The sequence below is a fragment of the Aquarana catesbeiana genome, linkage group LG04 (assembly GCF_042186555.1).
Source record: "Aquarana catesbeiana isolate 2022-GZ linkage group LG04, ASM4218655v1, whole genome shotgun sequence".
Lineage (NCBI taxonomy): Eukaryota > Metazoa > Chordata > Amphibia > Anura > Ranidae > Aquarana > Aquarana catesbeiana.
This window is the reverse complement of record NC_133327.1, coordinates 314,103,164-314,120,694: the sequence shown is the minus strand read 5'-3', so window position 1 is coordinate 314,120,694 and position 17,531 is coordinate 314,103,164. Positions and strand designations below refer to the sequence as shown.

At 40.0% G+C, this 17,531-nt stretch overlaps 1 protein-coding gene across 5 annotated transcripts in view; it reads right to left on the bottom strand.

The window, feature by feature from the left end:
- The window catches only part of MYO6 (myosin VI), a 402,734-nt gene that overhangs the window by 33,827 nt on the left and 351,376 nt on the right, over nucleotides 1-17,531 (bottom strand). For 2 of the 5 annotated variants that reach the window (XM_073626829.1, XM_073626830.1), the window contains exons 29-30: nucleotides 6,013-6,054; nucleotides 5,574-5,603 (exon numbers count right to left, since the gene is read on the bottom strand). The exons of 2 other annotated variants lie outside the window; for them this stretch is intronic. In XM_073626829.1, the coding sequence (XP_073482930.1) occupies nucleotides 5,574-5,603; nucleotides 6,013-6,054 (72 nt within the window). The remainder of the gene's footprint in view (nucleotides 1-5,573; nucleotides 5,604-6,012; nucleotides 6,055-17,531) is intronic. One more of the 5 variants, XM_073626831.1, reaches the window with a different exon arrangement.

Sequence of the window (17,531 nt, the reverse complement as noted above, 5' to 3'; positions counted from 1 at the left end):
GGCCTGGTCATGAAAGGGGGGTAAATAACACGTGCAACTGAAGCTGAAATCTGACTGTTTAGCGCAACATATTACATATCCTTTCACCCAATATTTAAAAATCAGTTCCATTCTAAATAAATTTGTTAATATCGAACAATGAATAATGTAGCTTGAAATCCACAACACACAAAATCAAAAATATATACAAGTATATTTATTATACTGTGAAATTAAAAATGTGAGATTAATCATGATTATTGACTGTGCCAATTGTGCTAAACATATAGTTATTTCTCACCAACCTAGCCAGTATCTGGGACATTTCCCTAATCATTTCATTCCTAATAAAAGAATAATAGAGCACAATGATGTCATACTGGACCATAAATCATTACAGTTGAGTTAAACAAAAAATATATCCATACTGTGGCAGTTCTATGAAATGTGTGTACTTATACAGAGTTCCCCAAACTATAGAGTAAGTATACTGTTAAAAGAAGAATTTCTGTACACTTCACAGCATCATTTCATATAGTGAAACGTTCTATGGCAATATAGCGGTATTAGTTTTTGTTGCTTTTAATAATCTACGTATTACAACTGGAGTTTCCCCTAGTTTTGTTAACTGCCAGCAGCGCTAAGCTTCATTCTGTTTGAAAAGCTGTTTTCATCTTTTTTTGGCGGCACTGTGTCTAAACTTAGAGAAGGTATTACCACTGTACCTGAGGGGTATGGTGTACATTAACAATGCATTGCTGACTATGTTGAAGTCCAAAGCATCAAAGCATCACCTCCTAGTTGTGATGATTTTTGTGCAATATCAAAAAACCTGCCTGAGGTGACCTGATGATACAGAAGACACCCATTTGGCACAGCAAGTTTCTTTAGAGATAGGATTAGGTGTTAACGAGTTGCTTGCAGTGAATAAGTAATCCTAATCTGACTGACTATAGCTGGGCTGGGGGACATATAATGCCCTATAATGTCTAGGGTACTGAAAAAAGCAGTTTTGATTACCCGATCATTTCTTAGACCTAAACAAGCATTCAACCCTTGTAGAGCATGAGGCAGCCTCTCTGCAAGGGAGGATGTTGGTTTTCCCCAAAGTTTACCTTATAAAAAAATAATAAATGCACATATTTTTGCAAAAGTGCATTTATTATTTATTTTCTCAGGAGTCTGCAAACATTACACCTACAGTCAGTGGACAGCAGGTGTAGTGCCAGGCTACTGCACACTTCTTCCAGCTCCCTGCCCATACAGAGGTACAGGGTTTCAGTTAGAGAGCTGGAGGAAAAGTCAATGAACTATGAATTTAGTGATTACTGCACATGTATTCAATTGAGAACTACGAGAACATCTGCTGTGGTGACAGACAAGATTTATAGTGCATTCATTACAGATATCTCTCTAATTTCAAAAGTGACAGCAACTGCAGAACCCTTGCACGCTGTCAGAGGTAGTGAGGGGGGGGGGGGGGGGTAATATAAAGTAAAATGTAGAGTTGGCCTTTAAATACTGTATATAGAAGACCTTGTCAGAGATTTAGATAACCTGATTTGGATGCCTTTGATGTTAAACATGTGGTTAGTAAGCCAGACGTTTCTTAGTAAGTTTGCATGGATATGCTTGTTGATGACCTCCCATAAACTAAAAGAAGGATAAGGAGGACCCTGATGCATGCATATGTACAAAGAACTCAGCAATGGCAGCTTCCTTACAATTTATCCTATTATTAGCAGACAGTTGCTAAACGGTTTCAAATGTTCTTCGAAATTCCTGCTTTAGTATGTTAGAGTTGCTAGCACATCAATCGTATAGACAGGATCAGGGAAACATATGTAGCAACTACAATATTTTTGAGCATCAGTAAATGCTGCATAGTTAAGAAGGTGATACCCTGTGAAAATAACTTTCTGGTTTATCTGCATTTTAGAATCACCAACCTTGTTTTATATAGACAAGAGGCTAAGAGGGCTGTATAAAGGACAATTTGGAGTGAGTGCTTTTAAAGAGACTTTCAACATTCTCTGGAGAGTTTATTATATGCACTCAGTTCTTGATTGGCTCCTGTAATAAAGAAGCCAGCTGCAGTTCAAGTGCCATGTACTCTGGAGGTCATTTTCATGAACATAAAAGATGCCAGCACTGTTTTGTTGAGCCGTAAAAATGTCATTTCCTGGGCATAGCATGTTTCACATTATGTGTTATTTGTATGCTTTTTGTAGTCCACTGTCACTTCTGCCGCAAAGCTTATAAGTAACGAACACCATTTTCAAAGTACTGCAAAAATATTCCCGACAACATACTTTACAACTTCACCCTTCTATAAGAACGCAGCAACATGTAGATGAATACTTTATCACCCTGAATTGAAACAGTATTGCTAAATAGTGTATGCAAATGCTTTCCTCAGGCAGAAGCATTAAGTTAAAATAAACAGATATTTACATATATAATAAATATAATATTGAGTCCATAATAGAACTGAGGAAAATGAAATAGCTTGCGTGGAAGTATGTTTGTGAAGATGTTGTACATGCTCAATGTTTTAGGGCTAAACACTGGCACAACAGAACCATACAGTCTATAGTAGATGGTGCAAAGGATAGGTGATAGCTGAGTTCATGAGCCAAAGCAGGTAAGTAGTCCAAGTGATATTGGGGGACAAACAAAGCAGCACTAGGAGATGTAAAGGAATCTCTGCAAGGACTAGAAAAAAAAAAACAAAGCGCGCCACTCTAAGTTCAGCATTAAACATAAACAACTGATTTATTAGGCAAATGGCAACTTACATATAAAAGAAAGGATTGTGCTCGTCAGACCCGCCAGGGGTCAGGAGGATCACAGCATGAAAGTATCTGTAAAGTCCAAAGCATCCACTGCTCAGTCAGATGAAGGACTGCCAGGAAGACCACTGTGTTCCAGGGAGCCCGATGCCTCCTGGATTTGCAGGATGCCAGTCCCTGGGGCAGGAAGTGGGCATGGCTAACATGTTTCAGAGCTGCCCATGACTTATTTGTCAGAAAACTTTTGTTTCTTTTATATGCAAGTTGCCATTTGTGAATCTAGCATACCCGTGTATGCCACGGCCATCTTGGTTCACCCAGACGCCACAATGTAATCAGCCACCTGTGCCCCATTGGGGGGGGGGGGGACACACCATCCCTACAGGGCTCCATTCAAAGGTTTTTTGACCTGGCTACTACTAAAGAAGTTACAAAACTTTTCTCAGATGCCCACCTAACCAATTGTTCCCTGGATCCTGTTCCCTCACAACTACTACAGTCCCCCTCCTACTGTATCCTATGCTCCCTCACTCACATCTTTAAGCTCTCCCACTCTACTGGCACCTTCCCCTACACTCTAAAACATGCACAGATCACTCCCATAATTAAAAAGCCCTCATTGGACCCCACCAACCTTAACAACTTAACACCCACCTCTTTGCTTCCATTCACCTCTAAACTTTTAGAATGCTTAGTCAACAATCATCTGAGTTCCTACCTTATTGAAAACAACCGTCTGGACCCCTTACAGTCTGGCTTTCGCTTGCAACACGCTACAGAAACTGCCCTTCCTAAACTCACTGCTAAAACCAATGACCGCTACTTCATACTCCTACTACTTGACCTCTCTGCAGCCTTCAATACTGTTGACCACCCGCTAGTTCTCAATAAACTTCGCTCCCTTGGCCTCCAAGATCCTGCTCTATCCTGGTTCTCCTCCTACCTATCACAGCGCTTCTTTAGTGTTAACTACATCACTGCATCTTCCTCTCCACTTCCTCTTTCTGTAGGGGGTCCCCCAAGGCTCTGTTCTTGGACCCCTTCTCTAACTACACCTCCTCCCTTGGTCACTTGATAACCTCCCACAGCTTCTAATACCATCTCTATGCTGAATGCACCCAAATCTATCTATCTGTCTACTCCTCACCTCACTCCTTCAGTTTCCTCTCACATTACTAATTTACTAACTGATATATCAGCATGGTTGTTGCATCACTTCCTTAAACAAAATCTCTCTAAAACGGAGCTTATAGTATTCTCCCCTGCCCATGCCCCCCTCTATGACTTTTTCATCAAGGTCGATAATGCAACCATCAATCCCTCTCCTCACTCCAGGGTACTAGTTGTAATCCTAGACTCTGACATTTCGTTTCAGCACCAAATCCAATTGTTGTCAAAAGCTTGTAGACTTCACTACCATAACATGTTTAAAATTCACCCCTTTTTAACTAATGAAACCCCCAAGCTACTCATTACTCTCTTGTTTTCTCTTGCCTTGACTTTTGCAACTCCCTTCTCATAGGCCTACTTCTCCATAGGCTATCCCCTCTTCAGTCTATCATGAATACTGCTGCCAGACTCATCTACCTTACCAACCGCTCAGTGTCTGCCACCCCTCTCTGCCAATCCCTACACTGGCTTCCAATCGCCCAGCAAATTAAATTCAAAATACTAATAACATATTAAGCCATTCACAATTCTGCCCCAAGCTACATTAACAATCTTGTCTCCAAATATCACCAAAACTGTCCTCTCCTCTCAAAACCGTGGTTAACATTTAGATTTTTTTTTCTGTCTAGGAGAAAGCTCAGTTAGTGAAAGACAAGGAGTTCCTGCCTTCTTAGATCAGGTACTCATTATTAGTACTTTTTGGGTGTTTTTTGCTTTTTATGTTAGCAATTTAGTACAATATAATTTGAGCAATTGGTTTGAATATAATAATTTTTCCTGCTAGACACCTCTAGTGTGTACTTGAGGAGTCCATAGGATGCTATGAACAAAAGTTTTCCTGCATTTGACAAGCGTTTGAAACCTGGCCTGTAGCTTTTATTCAAGTACAGTGATCTCCACGTTTGTTCTGACTTCTCTAGTCATTGAGTTATAGTTTCTGGATCTATGGGACAGTCTTCCCTTTGCTTTTTGGTTCCCCTTCTAGGCCCTGCACCATGGTTTTCTTGTATAGGTATATTTCTTTTTCTAGATCCTTTTGATACTTAATAGACTGGCGGCTCCCAAGGAAGTGGATTTAGTCCATGAAATGCATTGGGCCACATAAGACCAGCACATGTCTATACTACGATCAGAGAATGTTATGATGAAACCAATGGATAAGATTGTATCATCAGTATTTTTATGAAATGTTGTATGGCATATTACCATGTTTTTAAATTTGTTCACAATAAAAAAAATATATTTTATGTAATAGTTGTGTCTCAAAAATCCCATCCTTTACACTACAATTAAGAATCTTTGTGTATGAATCTAGGATACAAAGAAGAAAGGATGTTATTTAAACAGAACATATATTTTGGGTTAAACTGTTATACTCATATATGAAGAGGGCAGTGTTTAATCACCTATCACCCAGTGAGTACTATGCAATAATTTATGTGCCCTGCTCACTCTACTTGTACCCCCAAAACAAGAGCAGCCACTTTCCCAAACCTCTACAATATTCCGGGAAGATTTGTGGAAATTCACGTGGCCCTCTATAACATGAAGAAAAAATACAAAATATTTTATACAAAAGGAAATCCAAAGGTTATTCTAAAGAAAATGAGCAGATTATATAAAAAAACATACATTGTCATGTTGCCTTTTCCTTCACCAGCCCTGAAAATAAGACAAAATGAACAAATTTAAACTGCTTCATAAATTATTATTTTTTGCTAGACTCAGATGTGATAATCCCCTGCATGCATCTCATCCTCTTTGATTGAGTATAATAAAGTCTTTGTCTGAACATGGCAAATTATATTTTACAGTTCACTTTCATCTTTTCAACTTGACCAATGAATAACATGATTAGGAAAAAATAAAATTAGCAATAATTAAGAATCACTCTCTAACAATTATTTCCAGAACCCCCTGCAAAGTATTTAATTCAACTGAAACTGTGTGAATTCTCTAAGTGCTTCTTGATTATTATTTAAATATTAGGAATTTTACATTTCAATTTTGGTAAAAGATCACACATGCACAGAACTAAAAAAAGAATGCAGGAGGAGGCATCTTTCCTTACTTGGCATGAGCTGCAGATGGCTGAATGAGGTCTGTTTTTATGCTGCAGAGATAAAGTTCAAGGCAAGTATAAAAAAAGATGTGGAGTTAAATACAACCAATTACACTAAGAGCAGTGTCATATAATGAGGCCATTCACATAGAAATTATTTTTGGTATACAACATGGCATGCAATAAGCAAATACTCACTGTAAAAAACAAAAACATTTAATGGAAGGGCTACACAAAAAGCAAGATTCAGCAAACTTTTTCCTGTGTATTTAATCTACAGTATTAACTGAATGACACCATGCCCTGACTTTCTGTGGTTATTTGTTTGATTGCCTCCCCAATAAACACACACAGGAACCCCAAGAGGAATTTGGTGCACAGAACCATGGTGGGGAGATGTGATTGATTAGCTCTGATTTATCTTTGCTTGTGAGTGCATTTTTATCTGTTTTTTATAAAAAAAAAAATTAAAAAAAAGGGTATTACATCAGTGGACACACTGCATACTGTGCTCTGAATCTCCAACAGGTTTTTGTCATTCTTTTGGGTCTAGCTAAACAGGTACTAGAACATGCAATGCCATATTACATTTCTTGTCACCAATAATTTCCCAAGAAATCTAAAATAAAGTATTTGTCTGGAACTAATGGTCCGCAATCTGATGGCAAGTGACAATGCTCAAGATTGATGGGAAATATTAACTTGTAGAGGGACATACTAACTACTGTTTGTAAACTATGAAAAACATGACTAATAAAATGACTAACAAAAACTGAAAGTTTGTGGACAAATTCCCAGTTTGGATTGACTGCCAGAGGCATTACTAATAATCAGAAAATTCAATATACCGAGTTAAGCTAAGATGCAGAGTGTTCGGTCAGATGGTAAAGCATGCTTAGAACACATCTAAAGAAGACTTTGGATTCCCAAACACACGGGTGGCATATATTTTTAGTTTCATATAAAATGCTCAGACTTTCTCATCTACATCAAAACCATGTACCTGATGAAGCCTGTGTGACAAACATGTTCTGTTAGATATGAAGAGCAAACCAACTGTACATTATATGGAAGTCTGTTATTAAAGTGACAGCACAGGTACAATAGTCCATCCAGTTCAATCCACAGAGGAAAAAAAAACCCACAAAAAAAACAAATCAAAAAAGTTCATATACACAATCCTATACCCACAGTTGATTTAGAGAAAGGCAAAAAAAACAGGATAAAATTTGCTCCAGCAGGGAAAAAAATAATTTAATAACCCTCAAGAGGCAATAGGATATTCCCTGGATCAACTTTACCTGTAAATATTAGTATCTGGTCATATTTTGTGCATTTAGAAAATAATCCAGACCTTTCTTAAAACAATCTACTGAGCCGGCCAGAATCAGCTCTTAAGGAGATTATTCCCTATTTTCACAGCTCTTACTGTGAAGAAGCCTTTCCATATTTGGAGGTTAAATCTTTTTTCCTCAAGATATAAAGTGTGCCTCCTTTTCCTCTGTGATTACCTTAAGGTGAATAATTTAACACCAAGTTCATTATATGGACCATTTATATATTTGTACATGTTGATCATATCCCCCCTTAAGCTCCTCTTCTCAGGAGAGAATAACTTCAGTTCAGCTAATCGTTCCTCATAACTGAGCTCCTCCATGCCTCTTATTAGTTTGGTTGCCCTTCTCTGCACTCTTTCCAGTTTCCCAACATCCTTTTGTGAACTGGTGCCCAAAACTGAACTGCATATTTTAGATGTGGTCTACAGTAATGGTTGCACACATTTGAGCAAACTTTGAAAGACCTAGGAAATGTAATAAAAGTTTTGAAAGCAATAACAATGTTGTATTTGCTACCTTGCATAGGATAAGGTTCTGGTTGTGGGTACGTGTATTTGAGATCCAGAAGGTATTTTGTATCATACTATACTGCCAAAAATTTTCTTTTTGAATTGTTTTGCATAACATGTATTAGATTTAACTCTGACCCATTTCATTATATGTTCAATTATCTGTGTACAGTAATGCTTTATTTTGCTTAGAGATGATAGTAAAACCTGGATGTCTGGGAAAACATGGACAAAGGAGGAACCAAATCAGCCATGCACCATAGCAGGAGTGGAGTTAAATAAACAGCGTGTCTCTGATAACAATCAGAGTCAAGCTTGGACGGGAAAATAAAAGCTGGAAAAGCAAAAAGTTATTGGGATTAGTTGCCCTGCAACTAAATACCTGATATAAGAGGCCTTTTAATAAATAAGGAGAGGTTTCAATATAAAATCTTGGTTGTGTCTATGACATGATGGCAAATAATATATGTAGCAAATGTTTTTCTCATTGGATTTGCGTAGTTCTGTTATCATGAACAAGCAGATATTGGCGATCAAAAAGCCAACACTTAGGCTGCGTTCACATCTCTGCATTCCGAGCCGCCGCAATTCTGCCTGCATTTTGAAATAGCGGCAAATCGCGAGACGCCTGTGCATTCCCTGTCACTTTCAATAGCACCCCAAACGCAGCTCAATGTTGCCATGATTCATCGGGCGACGATCGCGGTAAAATCCGTCAAACAGAATCGCGGGACGCCTGTCGTCCAAAAGAAGTACAAGAGCCTGATACGCCAAGATGTGAACAGAGCCTAAGGAAGTTAAAAAGTGACATCTATTCAATAAATCAGGGATAAGTGTACAGAACGACTCTGCAGTGTGGCCTTTGCATGAATACTCTTGTTCAGCATGCTTGCAGTGACAAAGTTAAAGTGGTTGTAAACCCTTATATACAGTGGGGACGGAAAGTATTCAGACCCCCTTAAATTTTTCACTCTTTGTTATATTGCAACCATTTGCTAAAATCATTTAAGTTCATTTTTTTCCTCATTAATGTACACACAGCATCCCATATTGACAGAAAAACACAGAATTGTTGACATTTTTGCAGATTTATTAAAAAAGAAAACTGAAATATCACATGGTCCTAAGTATTCAGACCCTTTGCTGTGACACTCATACAGTCAGGTCCATAAATATTAGGACATCGACACAATTCTAATCGTTTTGGCTCTATACACCACCACAATGGATTTGAAATGAAATTAACAATATCTGCTTTAACTGCAGACTTTCAGCTTTAATTTGAGGGTATTTACATCCAAATCAGGTGAATGGTGTAGGAATTACAACAGTTTGTATAAGTGCCTCCCACTTTTTAAGGGACCAAAAGTAATGGGACAGATTAACAATCATCCATCAATATTTCACTTTTTAATACTTGGTTGCAAATCCTTTGCAGTCAATTACAGCCTGAAGTCTGGAACGCATAGACATCACCAGACGCTGGGTTTCATCCGTGGTGATGCTCTGCCAGGCCTCTACTGCAACTGTCTTCAGTTACTGCTTGTTCTTGGGGCATTTTTCCTTCAGTTTTGTCTTCAGCAAGTGAAATGCATGCTCAATCGGATTCAGGTCAGGTGATTGACTTGGCCATTGCATAACATTCCACTTCTTTCCTTTAAAAAACTCTTTGGTTGCTTTCGCGGTATGCTTCGGGTCAGTGCCCATCTGCACTGTGAAGCGCCGTCCAATGAGTTCTGAAGCATTTTGCTGAATATGAGCAGATAATATTGCCCAAAACACTTCAGAATTCATCCTGCTGCTTTTGTCAGCAGTCACATTATCAATAAATAAAAGAGAACCAGTTCCATTGGCAGCCATACATGCACACGCCATAACACTACCACCACCATGCTTCACTGATGAGGTGGTATGCTTTGGATCATGAGCAGTTCCTTTCCTTCTCTATACTCTTCTCTTCCCATCACTCTGGTACAAGTTGATCTTGGTCTCATCTGTCCATAGGATGTTGTTCCAGAACTGTGAAGACTTTTTTAGATGTTGTTTGGCAAACTCTAATCTGGCCTTCCTGTTTTTGAGGCTCATCAATGGTTTACATCTTGTGGTGAACCCTCTGTATTCACTCTGGTGAAGTCTTCTCTTGATTGTTGACTTTGACACACATACACCTACCTCCTGGAGAGTGTTCTTGATGTGGCCAACTGTTGTGAAGGGTGTTTTCTTCACCAGGGAAAGAATTCTTCGGTCATCCACCACAGTTGTTTTCCGTGGTCTTCCAGGTCTTTTGGTATTGCTGAGCTCACCGATGCGTTTTTTCTTTTTAAGGATGTTCCAAACAGTTGATTTGGCCACACCTAATGTTTTTGCTATCTCTCTGATGGGTTTGTTTTATTTTTTCAGCCTAATGATGGCTTGCTTCACTGATAGTGACAGCTCTTTGGATCTCATATTGAGAGTTGACAGCAACAGATTCCAAATGCAAATAGCACACTTGAAATGAACTCTGGACCTTTTATCTGCTCCTTGCAAATGTGATAATGAGGGAATAACACACACCTGGGCATGGAACAGCTGAGCAGCCAATTGTCCCATTAATTTTGGTCCCTTAAAAAGTGGGAGGCACATATACAAACTGTTGAAATTCCTACTTCGTTCACCTGATTTGGATGTAAATAACCTCAAATTAAAGCTGAAAGTCTGCAGTTAAAGCACATCTTGTTGTTTCATTTCAAATCCATTGTGGTGGTGTATAGAGCCAAAAAGATGAGTAGTGTGTCTATGTCCCAATATTTATGGACCTGACTGTATATTTAACTCAGGTGCTGTCCATTTCTTCTTGAGATGGTTCTACACCTTCATTTGAGTCCAGCTGTGTTTGATTATACTGATTGGACTTGATTAGGAATGCCACACACCTGTCTATACAAGACCTTACAGCTCACAGTGCATGTCAGAGCAAATGAGAATCATGAGATCAAAGGAACTGCCTGAAGAGCTCAGAGACAGAATTGTGGCAAGGCACAGATCTGGCCAAGGTTACAAAAAAATTTCTGCTGCACTTAAGGTTCCTTAGAGCACAGTGGCCTCCATAATCCTTAAATGGAAGACGTTTAGGATGACCAGTACCCTTCCTAGAGTTGGCCGTCTGGCCAAACTGGTTTAATGGGGGAGAAGAGCCTTGGTGAGAGAGGTAAGAAGAACCCAAAGATCACTGTGGCTGAGCTCCAGAGATGCAGTCGGGAGATGGGAGAAAGTTGTAGAAAGTCAACCATCACTGCAGCCCTCCACCAGTCGGGGCTTTATGGCAGGGTGGCCCAACGGAAGCCTCTCCTCAGTACAAGACACATGAAAGCTCGCATGGAGTTTGCTAAAAAAACACCCCAAGGACTCCAAGATGGTGAGAAATAAGATTCTCTGGTCTGATGAGACCAAGATAGAACTTTTTGACCTTAATTCTAAGCAGTATGTGTGGAGAAAACCAGGCACTGCTCATCATCTGTCCAATACAGTCCCAACAGTGAAGCATGGTGGTGGCAGCATCATGCTGTGGGGGTGTTTTTCAGCTGCAGGGACAGGACGACTGTTTGCAATCGAGGGAAAGATGAATGCGGCCAAGCACAGGGATATCCTGGACAAAAACCTTCTCCAGAGTGCTCACAACCTCAGACTGGGCCGAAGGTTTACCTTCCAACAGAACAATGACCCTAAGCACACAGCTAAAATAATGGAGTGGCTTCACAACAACTCCGTGACTGTTCTTGAATGGCCCAGGCAGAGCCCTGACTTAAACCCAATTGAGCATCTCTGGAGAGACTTAAAAATGGCTGTCCACCAATGTTTACCATCCAAGCTGACAGAACTGGAGAGGATCTGCAAGGAGGAATGGCAAATCCATTTGGATCCCCAAATCCAGATGTGAAAAACTTGTTGCATCTTTCCCAAAAAGACTCATGGCTGTATTATATCAAAAGGGTGCTTCTACTAAATACTGAGCAAAGGATCTGAATACTTAGGACCATGTGATATTTCAGTTTTTCTTTTTTAATAAATCTGCAAAAATGTCAACAATTCTGTGTTTTTCTGTCAATATGGGGTGCTGTGTGTACATTAATAAGGAAAAAAAAATGAACTTAAATGATTTTAGCAAATGGCTGCAATATAACAAAGAGTGAAAAATTTAAGGGGGTCTGAATACTTTCCGTCCCCACTGTATACCCAGTGAAGTGACTGGCCTCTGGTGATACACAGAGATTAAACAAATCCTCCTACATAAGTTATACCTGTTTATCTACAACTATCTTTCCCCCTACATTCATTCAAAGAGCAAACATCAGTGAGGAGAGCTCAGAGCTGATTGGAGGGAAGGGACACACCTCCTCCATACAGCACACAGGGAGAGAGCAGAGGCTGTCAATCAGCTGGAGGTCCCTCCCGTGTCCCCATTCTTCTCTCTGCCAGGAAAACTTGTCAGAAGTGATTTGTGCTTATATCAGAGGAACGAGACAGCAGAGAGAAATTACACTTAGTGCTCTGGATTGAGACAAGTACACTATAGAGGGATATATTTTGTTCATATTTTATACCAGAGGTTTACAACCACTTTAAGGCAGAATTTCCAGAAATGTATTTTTTCAGGTCTTCTGCCCTTTAGGAACAAATTTGTTTTCTTACTTATGAAATGTCCTTAATATTCTTCTATCTTCACAGACCACACAAAATGTTAGAATACCAGGAATTTGTGTGGAAGTTTCGAAATTAGACAGAACGCACCTCATCACACCACTTACAAAGTCATACTGAACAACAGAGCTCTATTCTTCTTTCATTGAAGCTGCTAATGAGACTCAAGCAAATTAAGAACTATAAATATTAATTGTTTACCAATAGACTTTCGCTTTGCGGTATAATCAGGATGACATAAACAGGCATTATTAGCATGCACACAATTCTCTCTGCCATACATTACAAGAAGTTGTCTCGTAGGAAGGGACATCTTATCTGGTCTTGCCAAATTACTGCATTTAATAAAACGGCTCTGCAGATAAATTCTGCCTAAATCTGTTTGATGAATATACCTGCAGCTTTCTTAATTACATCATTTTTAGAGCTATCATTAGTTTAACAGAAATGCTAACATTTATTAATGTTTTGAAACTCTTGTGTTTTTTGCACATTCTTGTGTATACCCCTAAACACACACACATACACAACAGTCATAATTGGTCAATCTGTGACAGTTCTTGTTCCTATTTATGCTTTACGGTTTCTTTTATCTTAATGCAAGTCTGGGTTTAGAGCTTTTACTTTTATTGGAAGACAACAGAGCAAGTGGTTTTTCCTACAACCTTACACAGCAGTCATTTAGCAAGCTTAAGTGATGTTCTTTAGTTTCTCTAAAGCGTTAACATTTAATTAGCATTAACATATTAAACGCAAACGTGTATTATAATGTAGTTCACCAATTCTTAGATGTGGTGCCTGCTTTAGTTTTTTTTCAGGCTTTATTTCTCTTATTTTCATCTATCTGGTGATCCAGCCAGTAAGTCTGCTGCTTTTCAACAGAACAAGCTCTTCCGCAGATGTATCCATTAAGAGTGTTGGGACAAACCATTTACCACTGATAGGGGTGCTTACAATGATCAGCTTTTACTAATTCATGTAAACCTTTATCCAAAAATAAAAAAAACAACTGTTGCTGTAATTGCAGTGTAAACTGGAGTTTGGCTTCAATTTGTTGGTGTATCTGATAGTACAGCTAACACTCCCCTCCCACTAGACCAGTGGTCTCCAAACTGTAGTCCTTTGCTTGCCTTTATCCAGCCCTTGGGACACTACTCCTTAAACAGACACCAGTGATGGAACACCATTCCTCCCACTGACACCATTGATGGGATACAATTCCTCCCAGTGACAGCAATGATGGGGCACTAGTCCTTCCATTAAGATCATTGTATACTCCCACTAGCCACAGTACGGCCCCTTAAAAGCCTGAAGGACAGTAAACTGTCCCTTTGCTTAGAAAGTTTGGAGACCCCTGCAATAGACAGACAATGCTGCTGTCCTAATGTGACCCTGTGCGCCTTCCTCCAGAAAGGACACTGTAATACAGGAGGTGCATTACTGGCCAGATCACCAGGTGAAAACAGAGGGAAAAAAACCTAAAAAAAAAAAGAAAATGAATGCAGTCCACCACCATCTTAGGGTTGGTAAGCTACACTATATTGCATGCTTGATTTTGGGTTTAATACCGGTCACATGATTAGCTTCCAGGGCTGGCTTCACAGGGGAGGAGAGAGCAGCAATGATGTAATCCATAGATTTACTATGGGGCATCCATTGTTGGTCGTCCCTCCTTCCCCTGAAGCCACCGGAAGCCAATCACGTGACTGCACCAGAGCGCCCTGAGAATGAGTGAGTACATTCTTTGATGATACCTGTTCTCACTTCCTTATTCCTCACCTAGGTAAAGATGACATAACCTCAGTCTGCCCAAAGCCTCCTGAGATACATTTCACAACTATATCTCATAATGTTGTAAGGTCTGGCATATAAAAGCACAGCAGGCAGTGGAGAGGATCGCACCTGGAAGTGTGCCAGATGCTGAAGATTCTTTGGCAGCCACAGTGCATCAAGATTTGAAGAACAGCAGCACAGACAGCAGTACAGAAAAGTATTAAAAGTTTTCGTCTATGGGGAAACAGTTTTCCACGCGAACAAAGAGGCTCTTTAACCATACCGAGTTTGAAATTAAGAGCAACCATACCGAGTTTGAAATCTAAGCAATAGATAATGTTGGCTAGATTAGGCAATTTTATTATTTTAATTCCATTTATAATCTTTTGATCGTATTTTGACAAGACAGACATTAACTATTTTTCAATAGAAACTGCTACCTAAAGCTGAGGATAAATTCAAAAACTTTTTTAGCACTTTATTTTCTACAGCTGCTAACTAATGGCCTATCTGATTTTTTGATCTCAACTGGTAGCTGGCTACCTTAGGGAGATTGAGTGTATGAGGGGTGTGTGCGTGGTGTGTGTCTGTATTTTGTATACTTTGTTACTGTATTATAATTATTGGTGGAGGTATTTGATTTATTATTTATACTGTGGGTGGAATTGTTTACAAATAAACTCTCCTACCACCTGGGTATTCCTCGTTGAAAAATCCTATTTTCCAGACCTTTTCGGTCTCTTTTCACGGTCTTCCCCTTTCCTGGTTATTTTTAATAAATGTATTGATTTAGGGGAACCTGCCTTTTTTGTTATGTACATTTCTTCCTAACAACTAGGCATTAGGTAACGTGTCTCTTCAAGGGTGTAGTACTGTTGATTAATTATCATTAGGTAAAAATATACTACCAGCCAAATAGACACTCCTACTAGTTAGGAGTTCCCTGACCTACCACCTGTTTTTCTAGATTAGGCAATTTATAGTCAAATCGGAATACTATGATATCTATGTAGGACCCTCCACAACCATGGATGAGCTTGTCAGGGAAAATTCAGATGTGACAGATGTTCCTGGCTGATTGATATTGTTTCTTTTATAAAACAAAAGACCTTCTGCACTCCCTCTTGAAAGTTCACTTGATGCAAATGTAGAGGTACCCCCGTAGGGGGTTCAAAGGGATGTGGCCCACCTGTCACCCTGCCCAGCCCGGCGTTCATTCCTCAGTCACTCTCAGGCAGAAAACAGTCCATGTGCTTCTTTTTTGTTATTTTTATTAGGGGATTTAACTTGGATGGGGTAAGGGAATTATGAGATGCCCAGCAAATTGTATATCAAGTTACTACTCCAGTCTCCTCCAGCACTTTACTTGCTTACAGACTATTCCTCTTCCTTCCTCCTGCACAACTCTTTATCTCCCAGGAGCAGCTAGCACATGTTTAGGTCTGACACTGGCTCAGCCAGCCCTTAGCAATTGCCTTTTGCAGACAGGGACCGCTGGCCCCTATGGTGTAGCAAGAAATGAAAAGTCTTTAGTGCTAGCTGTCCTACTGCTTCCAGTCAGCCCTCTTCAGGCCCTGCCAGCCCTCCTGGCTGCAGCTGCCCGACTCCACTGCCCAAGACATTCTATTCCTCTCTACTTGCACTGCACCCATCTCTGATTGCATGCTCCCAGTCCTCTCAGGCATGCCTCCCCAGTCCTCCTGACTGCACTTGTCACTCACTAGCCCTCCTGGCTGCAAACGGTGGTTCCCTCCTGAAGACTTGCCTAACAGTACTAACTCCTGCTGTTCTCTCTTGCTCCTCCTGTGCCTCCTGTTCAGAGCCACCATTATTTCCTGGGCGGCTCCATCCTGCACCCAAGCCCAGGCCCACGGTCACACCCACCCCTGACCCCCAGACTGGGGAACTCCTCAGTTCTTCCACCCAACAACTCCTCCCCAGCTGGGCTGACTCTAGGTATTTAAGGAGGCCTGCCTCCTGCCAATCCAGGTTGGAGATTGGTCAAGGCTCCTTACAGACCCCAGGCAGCTCCACCTCTCCTCACCTCCTCTCTTTTTAGTACCTTCCAGAAGGCTCTAGAAAAAAGAGGGAGGTCTTAGTGATGCTGCCTGTGAATCATCAGCTGCTAACTCTGAGCCACTCACCACCCACACAAACCAAAACAAACAGGCCTAGCTTCCAGCTAGGTCTGCCTAAATTTGCCTATACTCACAAAAACAAACAAACAAAAAAAACTAATCTAGCACCTACCTATGTAGAAGGTGCTACACTATCTTCCATGTTTAGAAAATAATCATTAAAAATATCAGCTGGCAGCCAAGTCATGCAGGCATGGTTGTCTTCAATTTAAAGTCTGCAGGCACATTTAGAAAACTCCCTTTCACTCCACTTGGATAAGCAGGAAATGTGGCTATTTGCCATAAAAGCACGCATTACCAGTGAAAACAGGAACGTTAAGACAAAAAAAGACATGACACAGCATAATAAAAACAAACAAAATTGTAAAGATGTCACGGTCATCACAGTGTGGCACATAGTCCCAGAGACATGTATATATTCCAAGAACAACCATGCAAACCTACAGCATAAACCATGTCAAAAGTTTAAATAAGTAAACAGAGAGAAAAACATGAATCCTTGTAAACTACATTCCACCTAATTGAGTCCCCTTGGTGCTCAGAAGCTTACAGATGTACCGTCTTTTCTTTTATCAAGACAAGAGGGGGGCTAAGAAGTGTAGAGATTAAATCATCTTTGCTTTGTACTGGGAGATCCAGAGCAGATGATGCTATAAGGTTAATATATTCACTGAAAACTGGCTTCAGGCTCTGTATAATGTGCAAGAAATAATTCCGCACACAAGTGCTAGAATTTAAAACGACTGCTCAACAAAGTGACTTTCAAAAGTTGAACAACTTTGTTATAGAGCCGTCAAATAAGTGATATAAAAGAGATGTATAAGTGAAGCACCAGAAATGTATGCACAAAGGAACAGGCCACAGGCAGCCATGTACTACTCCAGAGCTTTTGTCTGGTCATTGTCATTACACTGGCAGCACTGCCAGGAACAAAGTAAAAGTATGGCGGCCCCATATCAAATTATGCCACACCAGCTACAGGAAATAATGCTATGATGCAAACTTCTATTGTGATGTGTTTAGGAAGTACCAAGTCAGATTGTATTCAACTGGTTTTAATTAAAAAAAGAGCCCAAGAAATAACAATGATG